The 19,580-nt window shown below is 46.6% G+C and overlaps 7 protein-coding genes across 7 annotated transcripts; 4 read left to right on the forward strand and 3 right to left on the reverse strand.

Moving 5' to 3' along the window:
* Positions 1-287: 287 nt before the first annotated feature.
* N7487_004863 (H(+)-transporting V0 sector ATPase subunit c) lies at positions 288-1,249 on the forward strand (the record flags this gene model as incomplete). Its single annotated transcript, XM_056872610.1, has 6 exons — positions 288-304; positions 432-444; positions 573-702; positions 801-957; positions 1,023-1,126; positions 1,191-1,249. 6 exons carry the CDS (start codon positions 288-290, stop codon positions 1,247-1,249), a joined length of 480 nt encoding a protein of 159 aa, XP_056730330.1.
* Positions 1,250-2,354: 1,105 nt separating this feature from the next.
* On the reverse strand, positions 2,355-3,631 carry N7487_004864 (mitochondrial 37S ribosomal protein mS38; the record flags this gene model as incomplete). The annotated part of the gene is made up of 2 exons (XM_056872611.1): positions 3,145-3,631; positions 2,355-3,055 (listed from the first exon to the last, which is right to left on the reverse strand). The coding sequence occupies exons 1-2, from the start codon at positions 3,491-3,493 to the stop codon at positions 2,355-2,357; spliced, it is 1,050 nt and encodes a 349-aa protein (XP_056730331.1). The 5' UTR covers positions 3,494-3,631.
* Positions 3,632-4,505: 874 nt separating this feature from the next.
* Positions 4,506-5,806, reverse strand: N7487_004865 (guanine nucleotide-binding protein subunit alpha; the record flags this gene model as incomplete). Its single annotated transcript, XM_056872612.1, has 5 exons — positions 4,506-4,847; positions 4,902-5,160; positions 5,211-5,374; positions 5,430-5,617; positions 5,680-5,806. The coding sequence occupies 5 exons, from the start codon at positions 5,804-5,806 to the stop codon at positions 4,506-4,508; spliced, it is 1,080 nt and encodes a 359-aa protein (XP_056730332.1).
* A 3,915-nt stretch (positions 5,807-9,721) lies between these two features.
* On the forward strand, positions 9,722-10,411 carry N7487_004866 (uncharacterized protein; the record flags this gene model as incomplete). The annotated part of the gene is made up of 1 exon (XM_056872613.1): positions 9,722-10,411. The coding sequence occupies one exon, from the start codon at positions 9,722-9,724 to the stop codon at positions 10,409-10,411; it is 690 nt and encodes a 229-aa protein (XP_056730333.1).
* Positions 10,412-10,640: 229 nt separating this feature from the next.
* On the reverse strand, positions 10,641-12,509 carry N7487_004867 (Major facilitator superfamily domain general substrate transporter; the record flags this gene model as incomplete). Its single annotated transcript, XM_056872614.1, has 7 exons — positions 10,641-10,957; positions 11,013-11,510; positions 11,570-11,728; positions 11,779-11,805; positions 11,861-12,059; positions 12,147-12,297; positions 12,355-12,509. 7 exons carry the CDS (start codon positions 12,507-12,509, stop codon positions 10,641-10,643), a joined length of 1,506 nt encoding a protein of 501 aa, XP_056730334.1.
* A 1,551-nt stretch (positions 12,510-14,060) lies between these two features.
* N7487_004868 (alpha-hydroxy acid oxidase) lies at positions 14,061-15,289 on the forward strand (the record flags this gene model as incomplete). Its single annotated transcript, XM_056872615.1, has 3 exons — positions 14,061-14,133; positions 14,190-15,073; positions 15,137-15,289. The coding sequence occupies 3 exons, from the start codon at positions 14,061-14,063 to the stop codon at positions 15,287-15,289; spliced, it is 1,110 nt and encodes a 369-aa protein (XP_056730335.1).
* An 855-nt stretch (positions 15,290-16,144) lies between these two features.
* N7487_004869 (M13 family metallopeptidase) lies at positions 16,145-18,650 on the forward strand (the record flags this gene model as incomplete). Its single annotated transcript, XM_056872616.1, has 5 exons — positions 16,145-16,337; positions 16,396-16,907; positions 16,959-18,057; positions 18,116-18,516; positions 18,573-18,650. The coding sequence occupies 5 exons, from the start codon at positions 16,145-16,147 to the stop codon at positions 18,648-18,650; spliced, it is 2,283 nt and encodes a 760-aa protein (XP_056730336.1).
* Between the last annotated feature and the right edge of the window lie 930 nt (positions 18,651-19,580).

Genomic DNA, 19,580 nt, shown 5'->3' on the forward strand with positions numbered 1-19,580 from the left:
ATGATACATGTACTATAATGCAATACATCCATATGTAACAAAATGAACAAATTCCGGCTGAATCTATACATGTCACATATGCTGTAGCCACTACCTATCCCGGTGGGTATGCCAAGACATTGCACGTGATCCAGAGAGGCCAGCATGTTTGCCGTCGACCTCCAAGCCTCTGGACTCTCCATCCTCCCCGACCGCATCCAACTGAGCTTGCCGACCTCGGGTGTTTCTATTTCTTTTTAAAGCTCAAACTACTCTACGAGAACCTCGTCGGGTCGTCTTTCATCAAAATGGCAACCGAACTTTGGTAAGTCGTCAACCAGACCTCCCTCCAGCCCCTGGGTGCTCGACAGCTTCCGATCGACACCTTGCTATCAAGCCCATCACTCCCCAGAATTTATGGATCAATCTTACTAACATTTTGATTTTAACAGCCCTGTCTATGCGGTGAGTCTTACTATATACTAGATCCCGACACTCGAGCATGACCAAGTCAATCGCCCGTTTCTCGGCCCCTCCGCGTCATCCATCTGCTCCCAATGCATCGGCATGATAACTAATCTTTCTTCCTTTAGCCCTTCTTTGGTGCGCTGGGCTGCACCTCTGCTATCGTTTTCACCTGCTTCGGTGCCGCATATGGAACTGCTAAGGCTGGTGTCGGAGTTTGCTCCATGGCCGTCCTCCGCCCCGACCTGATCGTTAAGAGTAAGTCGACCTCAACAAAAGCTCCATCGATCTGGCAATGGGATATTCCTAGCTTCGCGCAAGGAAATTTGGCAACAATTCGCTGACTCGATTTCTAGACATTGTTCCCATTGTCATGGCGGGTATCATTGGTATCTACGGTCTCGTCGTGTCAGTCTTGGTCGCCAACGACTTGACCCAGCAGCTTCCTCTCTACACTGGTTTCATCCAGCTCGGTGCTGGTCTGTCTGTCGGTCTGGCTGGTCTTGCTGCGGGGTAAGTTTGCGACACAGGGAGTGTCTCCCATTGTTCTAGAGCTTTGTTCCTGACTTCGATTGCAGTTTCGCTATTGGTATTGTTGGTGATGCGGGTGTGCGTGGAACGGCTCAACAGCCTAGACTGTATGTCGGAATGATTCTGATTCTCATTTTCGCTGAAGTCTTGGGTAAGTCGTGGCTGCTCCCTATACCAATCCGTACAATCACATCTAACCACTTTCCCCCTCACAGGTCTGTACGGGTTGATTGTTGCTCTTCTCATGAACTCTCGCTCGAAAGCAGTCTGCTAAACGAAAGACCTCCCGCTGCATTCCGGGAATTGGACCTCGAATCGCCCATGGACTGCACCTACGCGATTCTTGGTTCATTCCCGGATGTGCCTTTTTCAACATTTCCCCGACAGAAACCAATGTGCCTCTTTGGCCGGGGAACCTGACATGATAAAGTTGGTGCGGGTGCAGGATCGGATGACATCGGAAACTGATGAATCGATTTCAGCCCATTTGAAAGTGAAGATTCGATGACTGAGTGGATGTAGAATCGGGGAATCTGTTCAAGCATTCGTCCTGGACTCGGTGGATAGGTGTGGGTAGATATTGGATTTTTGGCTTTACATTGCATGACATCGCGCTGGACTCTGTACTTTATATGAAATTCGTTGATCCGGGACTTGAGTCTCCGTCCTATCTTCCATTATGGTGGTTAGGCAGGATCTTCTGTAAGGAGTTTCTTGTTTGTTTACTTCTCGTCCTTAGTCTTCCTTGTAGACATGTATTTATGCCATCTCTCAGGATTGCCCAATTCTGATTGCGTGGCCTTCGTCGCCTAGGATTGGGTTTGGTAGGGCAGTAAATCGCCATTTGTACATTCAGCTTCATGGTGGTGTTACTCGTGGTCCAATTCTTAGGATATACACTTGGATATTTTCCCAGCTACGTATTGGGTTACTGACGACAAGCTTACGAAATATGATGATCTGAAACAGACATTCTCTGCGTTATTACCACCTGGTCATATTTACTGACATGAAAAAAAGGACACCCAAATCAAACAAACCACCAGCGTCATAACATAAATCGAGTAATTAAGATCTATTAGGTTATCCGATACGCATGGGGAGAATGCCTATATAACGCAGAAACCAAAGACCGCATTTACTTCTGTGCAAATACAGGTGTTCGCAGCAAAAAGACCAAGGAGAGGTATGTGTGGATATTTGATCTAGTATGGGTGAGAGAGAACAGGTGGGGGAGACTGAGAAAGTAATAAAAGAAAATGTATGAAAACAAGGATATATGCCCTGAACTCTCACAAGACTAGCCTCGACCCAAAATGCAGACAGAATGCAACTGACAGTAAAAAGAACAAAAGTAAACCAGAAAACCTCAAGCAATTCTACTTCTCAAGTTTCCGTCTCAGGGTACGCGTTCTCTTCATCAGCTTCTTGAACTTGTGCTTCTTCATCTTGGCCTTGCGCCGTCTCATGGTGCTGATGGCATGCATGGTGTGGTTGTTACGCAGACGTTCCATGTATGTCATACCTGCGTTGGAATCAGAAGGCGCCTCGATGGAGATCTCGTCACGCATATCAGATGGGTCCTCCATCTCTCCGTTGCGAACAAAAGGTCCCGTGTGTGCCTCGTAGGTCTTGCGACCGTCCGCATGACGGGCTTCGCGGATAGTCAGGACGGTCGAGTAGGTCTGGTACTCGTGGTCGATCTGAGCATCGGTGGACTCGGCAGTCTCGGCAGCGGATGTGTCCATGGGGACGGGTGGGGGAGGGGGCTGGAATGGGCGAAGACGACGGGTGAATTCCTCCACGGACAACTTTGCATCGGGGCCATCCAGCATGCGGAGCTCGCCATCCTGTTCGCTGAAGCTTCGGAACTGGTCTTCGGACTCTGACATGCCCTGGGAGCCAGTTTCCATCGACTGCACGGCCGAGGAAAGAGTGAAGATGACGTCCTCCGGCTCGTTCTTAAGCGGCCGCTTTGACGAGAAAATCGCTTCGAAGGCATCGGTGCTCGAGGTCGGGGGCACAGTGGTCGTCACCGAGATTGGCCGGTGGATGGAGAAGAACGATGCTACATGGACATCTAATAGCGAACAAAGAAAGATGTCAGCGTCAGGTTATTTCTTTTAAGTGACAAATATGTATGGATCTGGCCGGGGTTTGAGCACTCACCATGTGGCTGTCGGTGCTGTGTTGAGGGAACACTTGGGAGGTTGGAAAATGCCGTATGTTGGCTAGACTTTGAAGATCCGTTTCGGGCAGAGCTGTCCTTCCCCCGACGGCGGTTAGCCTTACTCTTTTCGCTAGACGAGTTGACTCCCTTTGCCGGGGCAGAGGTGTCCATTCGTCGGGAGCCATCGCTTGGTGGGACGGGCGGTTTGGAGGATGAGGAGGAATACCGGCGTTGGTGCAGAGGTCGGGTTGCGCCGAGCAAGCTGCTGGTAAGAGTTTGACCGGAGCGAGTTATTCCGGGAAGCGGCATGGGAGTCCATGCCGCTCGGCGTAAAGATGTTGACAACATGGTTTGGCAGATAACCCAGTCACTGGGGAGGTGAATGAGTCTGAATCGGAGGCGAAATCAGTCGGCCCGGAACTCGGGGTCACTGATCATGCGGATGTTATGTAATATTGATGCCTAAGGCGTCTAGTTTCTGAACACTTCGGGAAATCTTGAACTTGCGTGATGCGACTTGACGGGGGAAAAACTCCGTCTTTTATACATATTGACTGTAGTATTTCATTGAGTCTTCTGGTTGATTCTTGGATCCTAGGTTTCCGTGTAGTGTATCCCGGGAGAAATAATCCATGCAGTGTGATCTACAGCAGGGAAGGCGATGGTAAATCGACCTGAGGACCTGATAAGTTAACCTATTTGTTTGAAGCTAAGCTTGTACTGGTATCCAGAGAGTGAAAAAGGTGCCCACAAAAGAGCAGGATATCGAGTTCATTCAGAGATAAGATGTAGTAAATAAAGACCCAGAATGATTGTGGTAATACAGAGCAGTCGTTAGTAAACACAGCTACAAGGACAAACAAATGGTATCACTCTGCATTAAACCAAAAAAAAGGAAGAGAAACAGGGGGGTGGCAACGACACAGTCGCTAAACGGAAGCGTGGGCATTAGTTGGCGAAATCGGATAGGCTTTTGGATGCAACATGATAGACCCAATGATGTGAGTAGAGAGCAGACAACAACCTCTCAGTCAAGACGCCTCGTTAGAAAACAAGAAAGAAAGAAAAGAAATGAGATATGAGATATGAGATATGAGAAATGAGAAATGAGAAATGAGAAATGAGAAATGAGAAATGAGAAATGAGAAATGAGAAATGAGAAATGGCAATGGGAATGATCACGAATGAGTGAACAAATAGTAGCCGCCCTGAAATGCAACCGGAAAGTAACTGGTAGGCTGAAGAGCTTGAGAAATAGGAAATGAAGAGAGAGAAAGGAAAAAAGAAAAGAAAAGAAAAGAAAATTATCGTCACAGACAGACGGTCATGGGGATTCCTCGGGAATTTGAGGGCCGCTGCCTTATAGTATTAAGGTATGCAGATTCTTTTGAATGATCATGTCCTGTACTGAATCCATAGTGGCCTTGAGTAGTGTTGTATCGGTTGCGTTAGTGTAGTGGATGTAGATTTCACGATCTGGGATGCGATTGATGCCACGGAATCGGTCTGCAAAGTACTGTGCCGAGGCATCATAGTCGGTGTCCGAGCCGGTATAATCTGGGAAGTGCTTCGAGATGGAGGAGATGGCGAGCTTTCCTTTGAACAGATCAATTTTGTTGAGGAATAGAATGATTGGTTTGCGCTTGAACCATTCGCCGTTGACTAATGATTCGAATAACATCATAGCCTCGTGCATTTGATTCTGTGGAATATAATTAGCGGTGCGAGCGAGGAAATTGGGGGAAATTAGGCTTACGGCATTCTGGTCTTCGACCAGACATTGGTCGTATCCAGATAAAGCGACCATGAACAAAAGACACTGGACACCCTCAAAGCAATGGATCCATTTCTTCCGTTCGGACCGTTGTCCGCCAACATCCATCATGCGGAAGTTCATCTGTCCGAGTTCAAACAGAGTTTCCGTAATACCCGTTGTCCGGAGTCGAGCCTGCAACATGTCCTGATTATCAGGAAGCCAGCCCTGAGTGAATATGCGATCGAGAGATTCATAGAAACTAAGTATCGTCAGCCTAGGTTCATGTAACGTATCGCCAATTCGACTTACTAGTGCAAATTATCATGGAGAGCAAATTCATGCCCCCGTGCAACGGCCTTTTGCACACCGTCGTCCTTCCACATGGCCCTCATTGCATCGCGAACCTCGAGATCGGAGAAGGCTTCGTCGGACCCTACATCTGGGTCCGTATTGTCTAATAGGTCCGCAAATGGCTTTCAACCCTGTGTCAGCTGATGTAGGTCTCATGAGGAACAGGGTGGTTGGTACCTTGATCTTTTCCCCATTCTCGAAATCGATATCCTCGGCATTCATAATATCCAACAACACCTTGAAGGCAATGACGAGGTTTGAGTAGATTATGGCACGGGTTTGGTGACGCTCTTCCTCGGGGAAGCCTCGACTGTGAATGATTCGCATCTGCTTGATAATGGTGGACTTCCCAGACTCTCCCGCTCCTGAGTATTTTGTTAGTAACGCGACACTGGAGTAAACCGACAATCAACCGAGAACCACCCACCTAATAGCAAAATCTTGATGGTCCGGTCCAGCGTCTTCTTGTCATTCTTGATCGTCCGGTCAATACGCGCATTGCGCTGAAAAGCATCCCTATCGGCCTCCTCGGGCTTCGAAATTAAGCAACCCATGGTTCACGTCCGGTGACGACAAACTACCTAGCGCGATGGTGGTTAGCAACGGTTGATTGCAAGCTGAACTGGTTTAACAGGGGACTCGACGCATCAACGACGTGTATTTGATCTGAGTCAGGGATGCGATTGGATTGCGCCACACGGGAGTTCAGTCGAAGCTCAGAGACAAGAGACTCGACTAGACTCTACCAGACTTGACAAGTGACTGGACTCTTCGCACAAGGTAGTAGATGTACCTACCTCCCAAAGAAAGAACAAAAATACTCCCGTCTGCCAAAGTCCAACCCAATGTCGAATGACTGGTGTGCGACGTGATAAGCAGAAGCTTGAGAGGTTCGATCGGTGCTTCCGTTGTTCCCCACACCTATCGACCACGTTCCGTTGAAAATTGGGCAGTTGTGTTTCCAATTGGACCAGGTTATCCTCCGAGACAGGCGCCGAATTCGTGTGAGCGACACAATGTCAGCCTACCGAAGGCCAAATGGGAAGCTCGAGGGGGAAAAGACGTTGGCGGTGACGGGGAAAGCCGAGATCGCGTTCCAAAGTTCAAAAGATGGGTCTTTCCCGACTTCTGAGGACAAAAGGACGTTTCGGAAGCTGAGAGCCGAGTTCTCCGGAGGGGAGAGGGGGATAAATGGAAGAAATGGAATGGCGCATTCAAGGTCGTACGTCTCTCCCGTCCCACGAGCGAGTCCACAAGCGGGGAGAGATGATCAACTCCTGTCAGATATTCTGGTATTCTGGTATGATGGTATGATGGTATATTTATTTCGGTATCTTTGTCTTCAATGTCTGTCAACATTCAGTATTTGAAGTATTTCCAGGTATTCTCTCTGGAATGGGAAGATTTGGAAAATATATCAATATATGTTTCTTCTCCCTTATCATTTCCCTTAATTATTTTATTTCTTTTGATCTCATTTCGACGATCTCCTCTTTGTATTGAAATACAATGGCTTTACTCAGTACTCCGTACTCCGTTCAAATCTTCACTTGGTTCCCAAGGGGGGCGCTAGACCGATCCACCATGGGGCGTTTGACCCCCCCCTGTCTGCAGCCTCTACAACATCCAAGTTGAATTCAATAACTGTAAACGGATACTGCAGTTTGTTTCTTCTATTACTCTTTCATTTTCTGATAGTAAATATTTTACAGTCTTGCAGGAGACAAAGGGAGAGAGGGAAACCCTTGTAAATTCATCAATAGCACTATTGAAAGCGCTTCGGCTACACCACGCATTGATCCAATCAGCAGGATTTTGCGAACAATTGAATTGTTTTCCCCCTTCTTTTTTTCTTTTCCTTCTTTTCTTACTTTTCTTACTTTCTTTTTTTCAGGATAAGAAAATAACTACCCCGTACATAGCTAACATGGCGTGGAAACATGTACAACATACAGAGTAGTACTCTATACAACATCTGATATGTACAATACAAAGGGACAAAAGGACACAGTACATAATGTACAGAGCACAATTTGTGCATTCGCCAAGCCAATGTGGAATGCAAAAGCTCTAGCGATCGACATAAAGGTGCTGAAACCCGCATGGGCGTGCCAGTGGGTAATGCAAGGGCCATTCTGAAACGTTGGCGGATTCCTGTCCCGGTTCAACACTAAGGATCTACTTAAATCACGGACATGTTCTTCTTTTCTGCTTACTTCTCATAGAGGTTTAACCCCGTTTACGTCCACTAGAGAGCCCCTGAGATTTGGATTCGTCAAGAGAACTGGATGGAGTACGGAGTAAATTCACAACCATACAGTTCTGCCGAGGTTCAGGCGGACCTAAGACTAGCGCTTAGGGGGTTCCGCACAAACCACTTAAAGAGTTCGAATCCAACATCCGCTCACTTTTACGCTATCACAAGCACATTCTAAAGAACTCGAATAAGATAAACAGATGTCCAGCACGGAGTAGACCGTGACTACTTTGTATAATTTTCTTTCGTAACACTTACTCTAGGCCACTAACAAGGGTTTAAAATAGAGACCAATTGCCCCATCTACCGTTCACAGTCTTCAGTTTCAAGACAATGATGTTCATTAATTGCGGGTAATCTCACCACGCCATGCTTGTACTAAGGCAGGGGGTGATCCTTTCAGGACTAGTCAAATGCACCTGTGGGTATTTATTAGCCTCTCAAAAGCCAAGTCGCATTTAACTGATTCCTAAGAATATATACTCCGTACGGAGTACAAAAGTACTCCATACAACGTTGTAGGTATTTTGTTTTGTATGGAACTAACCCGGATCATCCTGGACCAGCTTATTTCGCATCCCTGAACGAAAAAAAAAAAACTCCGTGGCCCGACGTGACCCGATATGGTATAAGATTCGTCATCTCGGAGATGTGATCGAGGCTATACTTATGATACGTATGCATATACTCCGTACAGAGTATGGAGACTTCTACCCGTGGACCCCCAGTTGATTACCAGCTGCTTAATGTAAAAGAGAATGCATGCTTCAACCCTGAGATTGTCTTCTGCCTCCACATGCAACTCCAGCGGAATTTCCCACGTGTGGGCCCCATCTTTTCTCTGAAGGTCAGAAGGCATACCCGAGGTATCGACTTTTTCGTATGCACTTATTTCCTGTCATCCTATTATTCTATTTATGCAGAATGGTACTTCACTGGTATCATGAAGCTCTGGCAAATCTTCATAGTGAACCCCTAAGCCTTTTCACTATGCTTAAAACCCCGAATGCCTTATATATAGTACATTGTATATGTAAATATATACCAGATCCTTCTCGTCTAAAAATATTGCAATATAATTCCCGGACCAAGACCGAACACACATGTACGGAGGAAATAGATAGGGTTTAGGATCGTCAAAGCCAAACGCCACCAAAAAAAAATCACTCTGAAAGACCATCTAATATTAGCTATCATCTGCCCATATATAAATATATACTTACCTACGGAGTACGGAGACATTAGTAGGAACTCTACTCCGTACCTATGGCTAGTGCGAAAGCTAACGATGAACCCGTCTACGCCAACGGCCAAACTACTCAGGGCGTTGAATAACATTCGAGCAATTTAAACGTTGTTGATCAGCATTTGACAGCAGGTCCAGTTTCTGGGTTTTTCTTATCGTCCGAGCGTGAGTCGTTCGGGAATAGCTCCGGCTGAGATACCTAGTCTAGTATGCTCCGTAGTACTCGTCAGATTAGTCAGGAAGGAATATCGGACACGTCCGGAAATGTGTTTTTTTTTGTCGAATATAAAAGGAGAAAAAAGCAAGGAATGAAATATGGAGAACCTTGCCTGTTTTTAGTGGCCGTTTCGATGGGTCTGTCTTCAGACTATGGTCCTGCAGGATTGCGAGGACCGGAATACATACTCCGTACTCGTAAAAGTAATCTGTCGAAAGTATATATCCTTTAATTTTTCTTTTTATCACTAGTCCTATGTTAAGGGATACAGAGTGCAGACCATTTGTCTTTCCTTTTCTACCAGTAAGATATCCTAGTGTCGACATAGTTTCCACCAGCAAAGCTACATAAATTGAAATTTTTGTACTCCACACGGAGTCCTCCGTATTGACTAAAGTAGTGATCAATTGGATAACTAGACCAACAATAGTAAAAAATTTACTTCCAGTGGGGACCCTTGATATTACACTTTCCATAGCTGTCAGCGTAGCTTGAGCAATATATGTGAAGCTTTCTTTGCACTAAGATATCAGAAAGTTAAGGACAATCAACTGCACATGTTCGAGTATTGACCATTCAATTTCTCCTTACAATGATTGAGCATACTGTAGTTAACTATAAATGGTTTAGATGAGACCAAATATTGATGACGTCACTGAAATGTTCCAGACCTCGGGAACGTACATACGCAGAGACTACACCCCGCAGAACCGAGTTTTATATTCACTCCGTAATCTTCCAGGTCTACAATGAGCCGCACACAGAAAAAAGCACTAGTGGTTATCTTCCCCGGGTTCAACGTTCTCGATGTGAGCGGTCCAGTTTCAGTACTTTACAATTCGGACTTCTCCGTTAGCTATGCTGCGAAGGATGAACTCACAACATCTCAAGAGAGCGCAACAATTAAGAGAGACATATCCCTTGCTGAAGCCAAACTTCATCTGTCAGATTATGAAATATTGATCGTCCCTGGCTCACGGCCAAATAATATCCTGCCGCACATGGAACCCGAACAGGGGCAGCTATCAGAGCTTGTTAAATTTATCGCCTGTTTTGCATCTGACACAGATCAAGATAACGTACGGCAGCGTACCATCTTGGCAGTTTGCATTGGAGCCTACCTCTTAGCCTCTGGGGGTGTACTTGATGGCCTCACTGCAACTACACACCGTCTTGCGCTCCCCGGGCTACGAGGTGCGACTCAACATTATCTGGATCAAACTCCCGGTGCGAAGGGTACTAGAATCGTCCCCGAAGATCCCTCAGACCTGGTTTCTTATTTGGATGCTGGCCTGAACCAGTTCGGAGTCAGAATCATCACGACAGGCGCTATGGTCAATGGCATCGATGCCGCATTGCATTTCGTCAGCCTTGGTTTGAGTCGATCACTTGCAATTGAGGTCGCAGAGATCATGGGGCATCGATGGAAGGATATATAGATCAAGGGAAACAGTGGGGTTAAGGTTATCTTGGCAGAGCTAGTATTTTTTTTCCATGCACTCCTTGCATTCTGGCCATGTGATAATTATGGAGTATTGCGAGACACTATTATATGCAGGCAATTTGAAACAAAAATCACCACATAGGGCTGGAACTCTGTTGTCACGCGGCCGCCTAACGCAAGCCACCTATCGATTCAACAATTTCTCAAATATCAACATGTCACGCTCAAAGAGTATAATACCATCCTGACATACCCTCGATCTGACCATTTGTCTCCCGTGCCTTTTTGTTTGTTTTCCAAAAGTGGAAGTCCATCATTAGGGTTAAGCATATGCTAACCATTGCAATACCAAATGTCACCCAAATTCCCGTAGTATAATGCGGACTTTCATCAGATTTGAACGTGACACTTGCAATGATGCCCCCGAGTCCCCCGCCAATCAGACAGGTTGCTGATGCGACTCCACGTTTCGAGTGGGAAGTAATGTTGTTTGCTTGGAATGCCAGCACACCGGGGATACAGAACTGTAGGAATCCCACACCTAGAGTATAAAGTTAGATGTATAACAATTCATCCCGAAAAGATTGAGAGCTCACCCATGAATATCCCAAAGTACCTTGCACCACTTGCACCGCCATAGGCTGTGATCAACATCCCCACTGCTGTCAGTAGTTGATGGACAGCAATCACCGGCCCGCGGATTTGGTATTTATCGGTGAGCCAGCCACCTAAATATGTAAAGAATGCAGCAATGATGTAAGGCGGGGCACTGAGAAGTTGACTTTGCGTGTTGCTGAAACCCATGCCCATGAGAATGACCGTCTTGAAGTAGCTGTACGCATATCCGGGCAGGGTGGAGGCCATGAGATTGAACGCCCAGACGTACAGCTTCCAGTCCTTAAGATGATGAAGAACACGTTCCATGGTAATTGGATCCTCTTCCGCATCTCCACTGTCGTTGTTGATGCGAGCGATGATAAATTCTTTTTCCTCCGGCTTGAGAAACGCACCTGCTTGAGTCGGAAAATCGATGATGATGAACCAGCCAATTAAACAAATGCTACTTGTAATGGCACCTTCAACAATGAAAATCCCTAGAGTGTTATCGATGTCAGCCGTTTCTGTTCTCACGATATGGTGGTGAATAACCCACAGCGCCATCCGTTCAGACCGTAGCTCCCGTCTAGGAGGGTCAAGGCATAAGCAAAGATTGCCGCGAATGCGTTCAGCACAACAGAAACCAGCCAGAAAGTGGCCAGCCTCTTGCCCACCTCAAATCGCGTATACCAACATGTAATTAGATAGGTACAACCTGTATAGTTAGTAATGCTTACCTTGGAGAAACAGGTCATTTTGACATACCTGGAAGAAATCCGGCTTCCATCACACCTAAAAAAGGCACCGGGTCACTAAGGTAAAACAGGAAAGGAGGACATTTCTTTACCTAGCAGGACTCGGCAAACTACCATTGTTGTCCAACTTCTGGTGAAACCCATGCCGATCAAGATTACTCCAAAACTAAATCCAAGAAACGCTAGCCAGTTTGCTGCACCGGCTCGGGGAAGGATCAAATTCTGAGTTTCATCTATCAGTGATGATTCCTGGTTGAGGAGCGCAGACGTACGCTGGGTATCTCGAATATACTAAGTGAGATGAAAAGTTAGACAATTAGTGTACCTCGAAGTCTCCAGGTTGTATCAAAGAGCTTACATATATGCCACGAAAAATACCATAACAACGATCGTATACCTACTGCCAATGTCAAGTCCAAGATCCTGTTCCATCCCTGCTACAAATGCAAGACCAAGGTTGGTCCTGTCAATAAGCGATATGGAATACATGATCCCAAGAATTGGAAGGAGGCGGAGATCAACGCGTCGACTAGTCCAAGCATTAGAGTTGGCTTGCTGACCATGTTATACTGTAGAGAGAACGTACATGACCCTTTTTTGATGTGCCTCGTCAATGCCATACACAGGAGGTTCATTGCCAGGGCTGCGATGTGCCAACTCTTGTTCCTCAAGGTGGATGAATTCCAAGTCCTCTTTCTTTATAGATCCATCTTCATGGGGGCTAGCTGAAATTAATGCCATTGTCGTTGTCGTGACTTGATGGGTTCCTTGGTGCTTCGACAAATCGAAAGAAGAAAAATATGATGTGGATTGGAAATACCTACACAGGCGGTACTTTTAAGAGCATACTTTAAGAGAATCTTAACCGAGCTTATCCAACATAATAGTGACACCTTTGCGACAAACCTCGGACCAAGATGGGCAATTGAAGTATCCGGGGAACTACCAAGACTACCCCTCAGCTTTGCGCTTGATGCCAAGCAGCAGAGGAGGGCATGAAAAGCCGGGGAAGTCTTGGTATAACTTGGCATCAAGAAGGAGTAGCCTATCATATACCGGGATCTCCCAGATATCTGATGTAAAATGTGATGTGGAGGGTTGTGGCATAAAACCCCCGCACAGCACCAAAATCGAAAGAGGCTGTGGTGAGCAAGTAGCCTTTATATCAACCTTAGCTTGAAGAGGAAGCATGCTCAAGTCGCAGCAATAAGTTTGGTCATGGACCCCTAAACATATGCATAGCCAAATAGCAACTGCAACTACTGATAGAGCCACATATTACTATCCTTGCACAGTGTAACAAGAATATCAAGATCGTTAATCTATGATAATATATAGTACAGGAAGAGGGACAACCTATCTACTGGACGATCGTAACGGTCTCGTGAAACAAGGAGCCTAATGAATGCTTCTGACATCACAGGATCTTTTCGTCCCTTCAGATCAGTCCTTCCTAATATATATATTTTATTTCGTTATTTCGGTCAATTTCCCTAGGTGGGATATGTTAAATACGTCACACAGGGGTCACTATTGAAACCTACGTGTGATGTTTTGATCAAAAAGAGAGACGAAATGTCCCTGGTCTGAACATACACCGTTTGGATACCGATCAAAAAATTTTCTATCAACGAGGCGTGTTGAAATCGCTATAAATCTCCATGACTCATGCGAATAGGCCTTTTAATCAAGTCAGATTGTCCAACGTGGCATGAGTATGTTGGCTTTCCATGCTTGAACCTCAAGAATCAAACTCAATCGCGGTGCGCAACTGTATATATAATATTCGGCTATATGCTCTCTATAACAGCCTTGAGTCAGGCCGAAATACCAAGGTTTACCCATCATTCCCCGCTCCCCCCAAATGCCCAGTATTCCAGTAGATATTCCAATGTTCAGAGCTTTGACAAGACGCTATAATCTGAGGTGCTTTCAGTATCCTAAATATACTCAACAATAGTGCAATTGAATCTCGGGGCTCCACTTCAAATAGATCTGTCATGGCATGGGGCACTTCATACAGCGGTACCCGCATGCTCTAGGTGGACACAATGTACTCTTTCCTGTATCAATATGCTCGCGATTCATACATCATAATGGCTACTAGAATGGTATAATCTGTGCCAAATTATGAGTTGTCTATTTATAGAGGGTGGATCAAGAATCTGTGTATGTACCCAGGTAGATAGATATGTGGATAGATATGCTTGATAGGAAAAGCTCCCCACCCTTACCCCTCACAACGACTGCGCATTACATTTCTCTCATACCTCTTGTTGTATCTCCTTTACAATGGCAAATAAAATATTGTCAATAGCTGACCTCGAGGAGGCGGCTTCCAACTCACTATCTGTCTCCGCGAGAGGTATGTGTCGAATCTCCCTCATTTTGCCGATATCTATCTTTAACGCGGGGAAATAGACTTCTTCAACTCTGGCGCAACGAACCAAGTCACACTTCACGACAATTATGCTGCTTATAGAAAGTACCGCCTCTTGCCAAGAGTTCTGAGGGATGTCTCACTTGTTGATACTGGAATTTCCCTCTTTGACCGAGACATTAAATTTCCGCTATGTGTCTCACCTGCCGGAATGCAGGCCATGGCTCACCCAGAAGGCGAGCTGGCCACAAGCCGAGCCTGTGCCAAAATGGGCATCAATATGGGTGTCTCCTCCTATGCCAACCACTCGGTTGAAGAGATCACCGTCGCTGGAAAAGAAGTGGGACCAATTCACCATGTGATGCAGCTCTACGCGATGAACGACAAAGCTAAACAAGAGCGCATCGTCCGTCGGGCTGAGGCTGCGGGGTGCAAGGCTATATTCCTGACTGCAGATAGTCCCGTACTTGGGGTGCGTTGGAATGAATGGCGAAATGGATTCATGCCTCCAGTTGGCTTGGGGTATCCGATGTACGAGAGAACATCTGCCGAGATTCAACAACAATCTCACGACGATGGGTTTAGCTCGACAAACTCGGATTCCCATTCCTGGGCCACAGAGATACCATGGTTACGTAGAGTGACGAAGATGGAGATTTGGATTAAAGGAGTTCTCACTCCGGAAGATGTCGAGACTGCTATTGAATATGGCTGCGATGGTATTATCATCAGCAATCATGGTGGTCGGCAGCTGGATGAGACACCGGCCACAATCGATGCACTTCCTGCCTGTGCTAAGGCGGCGCGGGGGCGGATCAAGATCCATATTGACGGTGGAATTCGATCCGGGGTGGACATTTTCAAAGCCTTGGCTCTTGGTGCTGAGTGCTGCTGGGTTGGTCGTCCTGCACTGTGGGGACTTGCGGTAAGTGCTCCTTGTTACATTAAGGATCCTGGTAGAGGCGGGTATACTGACCTCTTTCTGCAGTATGACGGTCAACAGGGAGTCGAGCTGATGCTTAGGATCTTGTTCGACGACTTCAAGCGATGTATGCAGCTTACGGGCTGTAAATCCATCTCTGACATTAGCTCGGCAAGTCTAGCGATTGTCAATGCATATGGGCCTTTGGCTAGACTGTGATGTACAATGTTGTGATGACGCCTGATACTTGAGGCCCTTCCACCTATCTCAGTGTATACTCACTTCTTGGACAAATTATACGCATCAGACCATTTTTAGAAGGCTGTTGATAGACTCTGACTCTTTTGTGGGGGAGGGGGCGAAACTGAATGGCCTAGAGCATCGTCGTCTTGTGACCTATGGGATTTGCTCATATTTTGAACGGACAACTCTGCTATTGCTATCAGATCAGTTCCATCAAACCCCATTCATTCCATATTTAGCTAAGATAAATTGTGGACATGAAAATCAATTACCGGTTGCCCGATAGGTTATAACAATAGCCCACTTCCAGGGCTTCTTTCCCACAGACTGGTCGCCCAGCGTCCACCGGGGTGTGACCTCAACTTCTTGGAGAAGATGAATAGTCACAGAGCAAATATACTCGCCAACCATAATACATACATATGTAGTTGACCGGCTCTAGGTAGGGTAGTATGTCGTCCTGAGGACCTCACCTGGGCAACCTTCCAAGGTTGGAATGCAAGCCGCTGAGTCATCAATGGTGGGCCCTGGCTAGGCAACCTGTGCAGCCCAGCTGGAGCTGCCAAGAGTTCGCCGGGGGGCTCCGAGTGTGACGCCATTCCGACCCCAGCTTCTCCTCATTGCCCAAGGAGTTATATGCACCGAGGACTCATCCAATCCATGACTCTCGGATTGGCATTATCTTTTTAAAACAGTATAGTATTTCCAAAATTGGCTCCGCCACCATTTAGGTATGCCTTTCTGAGTGCATTGTGTTCGACACATATGAAGAGGTGCTAATAGCTCCTCAGCGACCATAGCAAGCGTGACTCCAACAACTCGTTTCACAGTATGCAGTCCGAGAAAGGTCCGCTTCTGGATGTAAACGAGGTCTACGATTCCGAGGACAATGACTTTGTTTCCAGCCACACCAGTCACAATAGACTACAAAGAACTCGCCCTTGCTGGGCGAGAGCCCTGAGGAAAGGGCTCTGCGTCTTTGTGGTCACCGGTCTTATCACCTACTATCTAGGTTTCCCGCATGGTATGTGTCCTTTCTCCCTATTACAACACGTCGCTGACATGACTGTCCTTGCGATTAGGCTCCCCATCTACCGAGAAGAAGCTGTCCCCGCACCCCGAGGCTCCCCCGCTTTGCCAGTCGCAAGAATGCATTCATGCTGCATCTGAAATTCTCTATAACCTGGACCCCAACTATGAGAACATAGATCCCTGCACTGATTTCGACCAATATGTCTGCGGTGGATGGAGGGAGCGCCATGACATGCGGCCCGATCAGGGATCGATATTTGCGGGCACAATCATGGGAGAGAATGCCCAGACTAGACTTCGTCATATATTGGAGCGCACAGAAGCGCCACAGTCATCTGATGCTGACAATCTCAAGAAATTGAAAGCTGCATACAATGCTTGCTTAGATGAGGCTACTGTCAATGAACGGGGCAGCAAGCCTTTGACTAATATTCTGGATGAACTGAAGACTATCTATCCCCCACAGGCAGGGCTTGTGAAAGGAGCGCAGGATCACCTCACCAGTGCTCTGTTGTATCTGGCGAACGCTGGTGTTGAGGCTCTAACTTCTTCCGGTGTCACTGTAAGTCTATGCGGCCTATACTTCACGAACGCCACTAACAACTCCTGCTAGCCCGACGATAGAGACCCTGATAATGTTGTTATCATGGTCTCGCCGCCTCGTGAAATCGGACTTCCCGCAAGAGAGTACTATAATAACACAAAGACCGTGGCGGAATACACGGCCGTTTTGAAGCACGTAGTTCAGGGACTTGTTGGAGATGGATTCGACAAAACTGCCGAGGATGTTGTCGCCTTTGAAAAAAAGCTCGCAGATGTGACTCCAGACACCCAAACCCAGGAAGATGTCACCAAATACTACAATCCCCTTAGTGTCAAGGAAACGGAGGCACTGGTACCTGAGATCTCATTTTCTGATTTTATTTCATCTTTGGCACCCCATGACTACAAAGGTGATCGCCTAATTGTTGGGTCGCCTTCCTATATGAAGGCATTATCTGTTCTCTTGAAAGATACGCCCAGAGAGACCATCCTGCTCTTCTTACAGTGGAAGCTCATCCAAGCGTTTGCCGGTGTTATCGAGGATGCTTCCATTGAACCTCTTCGGCGATTCGAGAATGAACTCGCTGGAAAAGAGCCTCAGGCCAAGCAGGAGCGATGGCGTAAATGCCTTAGGCATCTGGATGAAGGCCTTGAATGGAGTCTCAGCCGTTTCTATGTGCTCGATGCGTTCTCCGAGGACTCGAAAAAACTCGGTGATCAGATTGTTTCCGATATCAAGGAGAGATTTATCTTCACCCTAGACCAAACCAACTGGATGTCTCCTGATGTGCGAAAATTGGGGATCGAGAAGGTGGGCAACATTATCCAAAAGATCGGATTTCCCACAAAGAGTCCCAATGTTTTAGACCCCGAAGATGTGAATAAATTCTACCGGGAGCTGGAATTGTCCAAGGACACTTTCTTTGAGAATGAGGTGGCCGTGGCGAGGTTCCAACTTCGCAGCGAATGGTCTAAGCTCGGAAAGCCCACCAACCGTGACGAATGGGGCATGAGTGCCCCGACTGTCAATGCCTATTACAACCCGCCAGGTAATGAGATCGTCTTCCCTGCCGGCATTATGCAGCCGCCAGCGTTCTATGGACCTTCCGCTCCGTTGTATCTGGCATATGGTGCATTTGGTGCCGTCAGCGGCCACGAACTTTCACATGGTATGCTAAATTCCTTAAAAAGCTCCTGTCTTTTCTATAACTAATCAAAATCTCATAGCTTTCGATTCCACCGGTCGGCACTACGACGAGAGTGGAAACTACACTAACTGGTGGGATGATAAGACCGTTGAAGCATTTGAAGAGCGTGCTCAATGCTTTGTCGACCAGTACTCCAAGTTTACTGTCACTGGTCCCGAGGGCAAGGTTCTCCATGTGAATGGACGGTTGACACTGGGCGAGAACATCGCCGACGCTGGAGGGTTGACAGCGTCCTACCACGCATGGAAAAAGCACGATGAGGCAAAGCCTGACCCCCACCTCCCGGGATTGGATGCATTCACCAAAGAGCAGCTATTCTTTATATCTTATGGTAATTGGTGGTGTGGAAAGACTACCAAGGAGGCGGCCGAGCAGGCGATCTATAACGATCCCCATGCGCCTAAATCGGCACGAATTATCGTGAGTCTCATCAATGCATTCCTTTATTTGTGTATCATGACTGACCACTGCCACAGGAGACTATGGCGAACTCTAGGGAGTTCAAGGATGCCTTTAGTTGCCCGGATAGGAAGCCAGCTTGCAAGCTCTGGTAGTTTTGAATAGATTACTGTGAATGGCATTTAGTTGCTTTCATGATATTTGAGTTATTCGAGTATTGTGACACTGGTCCCAAGTGTCTACATATGTAGCTGTGCCCCAGTCCCATTTCAGCCTTGCCCAGTACCCGAATATAGATTGTAATTTCCCCGCTTTTACAACAATACCTCGTCGATGCACATCCACCATAGGGCTTTTTACGAGTTCAGTAGAAAATTCTTCACGTTCATTACACATTTAGACATTCATTCTCACCAAGCGACCGTGGATGTAATGATACTTGGGGAATAGGGGTAGGGTTATTTCGTGATATCTCCAACGCCCAGTCTCCCGCTGGGATTGAAGCAACTGGGGTAGTAACATTAACCCGAGATGCCGAAACCCTACAGCTGCTGACCTCCATAGCCATGCCCAACACAAGTGGGAACGGGTCCCAGGCTAGGAAAACATTATCGGTCAGATCCCGGGAAGACAAAGGAAGAGGAAGAGGTAACTAAAGGGTTAGCCAGTGGATTTAGTTTACCGATTACCTAGATCAGTAAGGTTTGGGCCCCCTCACTTCTTCAGAGGTGATTTTAATTTAATATCGATATATCAATTGTCAATTTATTATGGATCACTGTCAGTTTGATCGACATTTGACATGTGATGTCTCACCGGTAAGATAGGTGAGAGTAATTGAAGTCTTGTGGAATAATTATGCTTGGAATACTCCATACTCCGTAGGCAGCTCATGAGATACAATAATAATCATAATAAAGGATGAATCTATAAAGTAGCCCCCCAAAGAATTTAACAAAATAAAAATAAAACATAACCGATTTCCTCCTAAATTTCTAATCATACGATGCTCAGATCTTGTATGAATCTTGCGCTAGCATGGGTCTATAAAAGTAGGGCAGCCAATGATCTAAATTAGGGCGCTG

This window comes from Penicillium crustosum, assembly GCF_028827405.1.
Source record: "Penicillium crustosum strain IBT 35664 chromosome Unknown utg000002l_segment0_segment0, whole genome shotgun sequence".
NCBI classification, from domain to species: Eukaryota; Fungi; Ascomycota; class Eurotiomycetes; order Eurotiales; family Aspergillaceae; genus Penicillium; species Penicillium crustosum.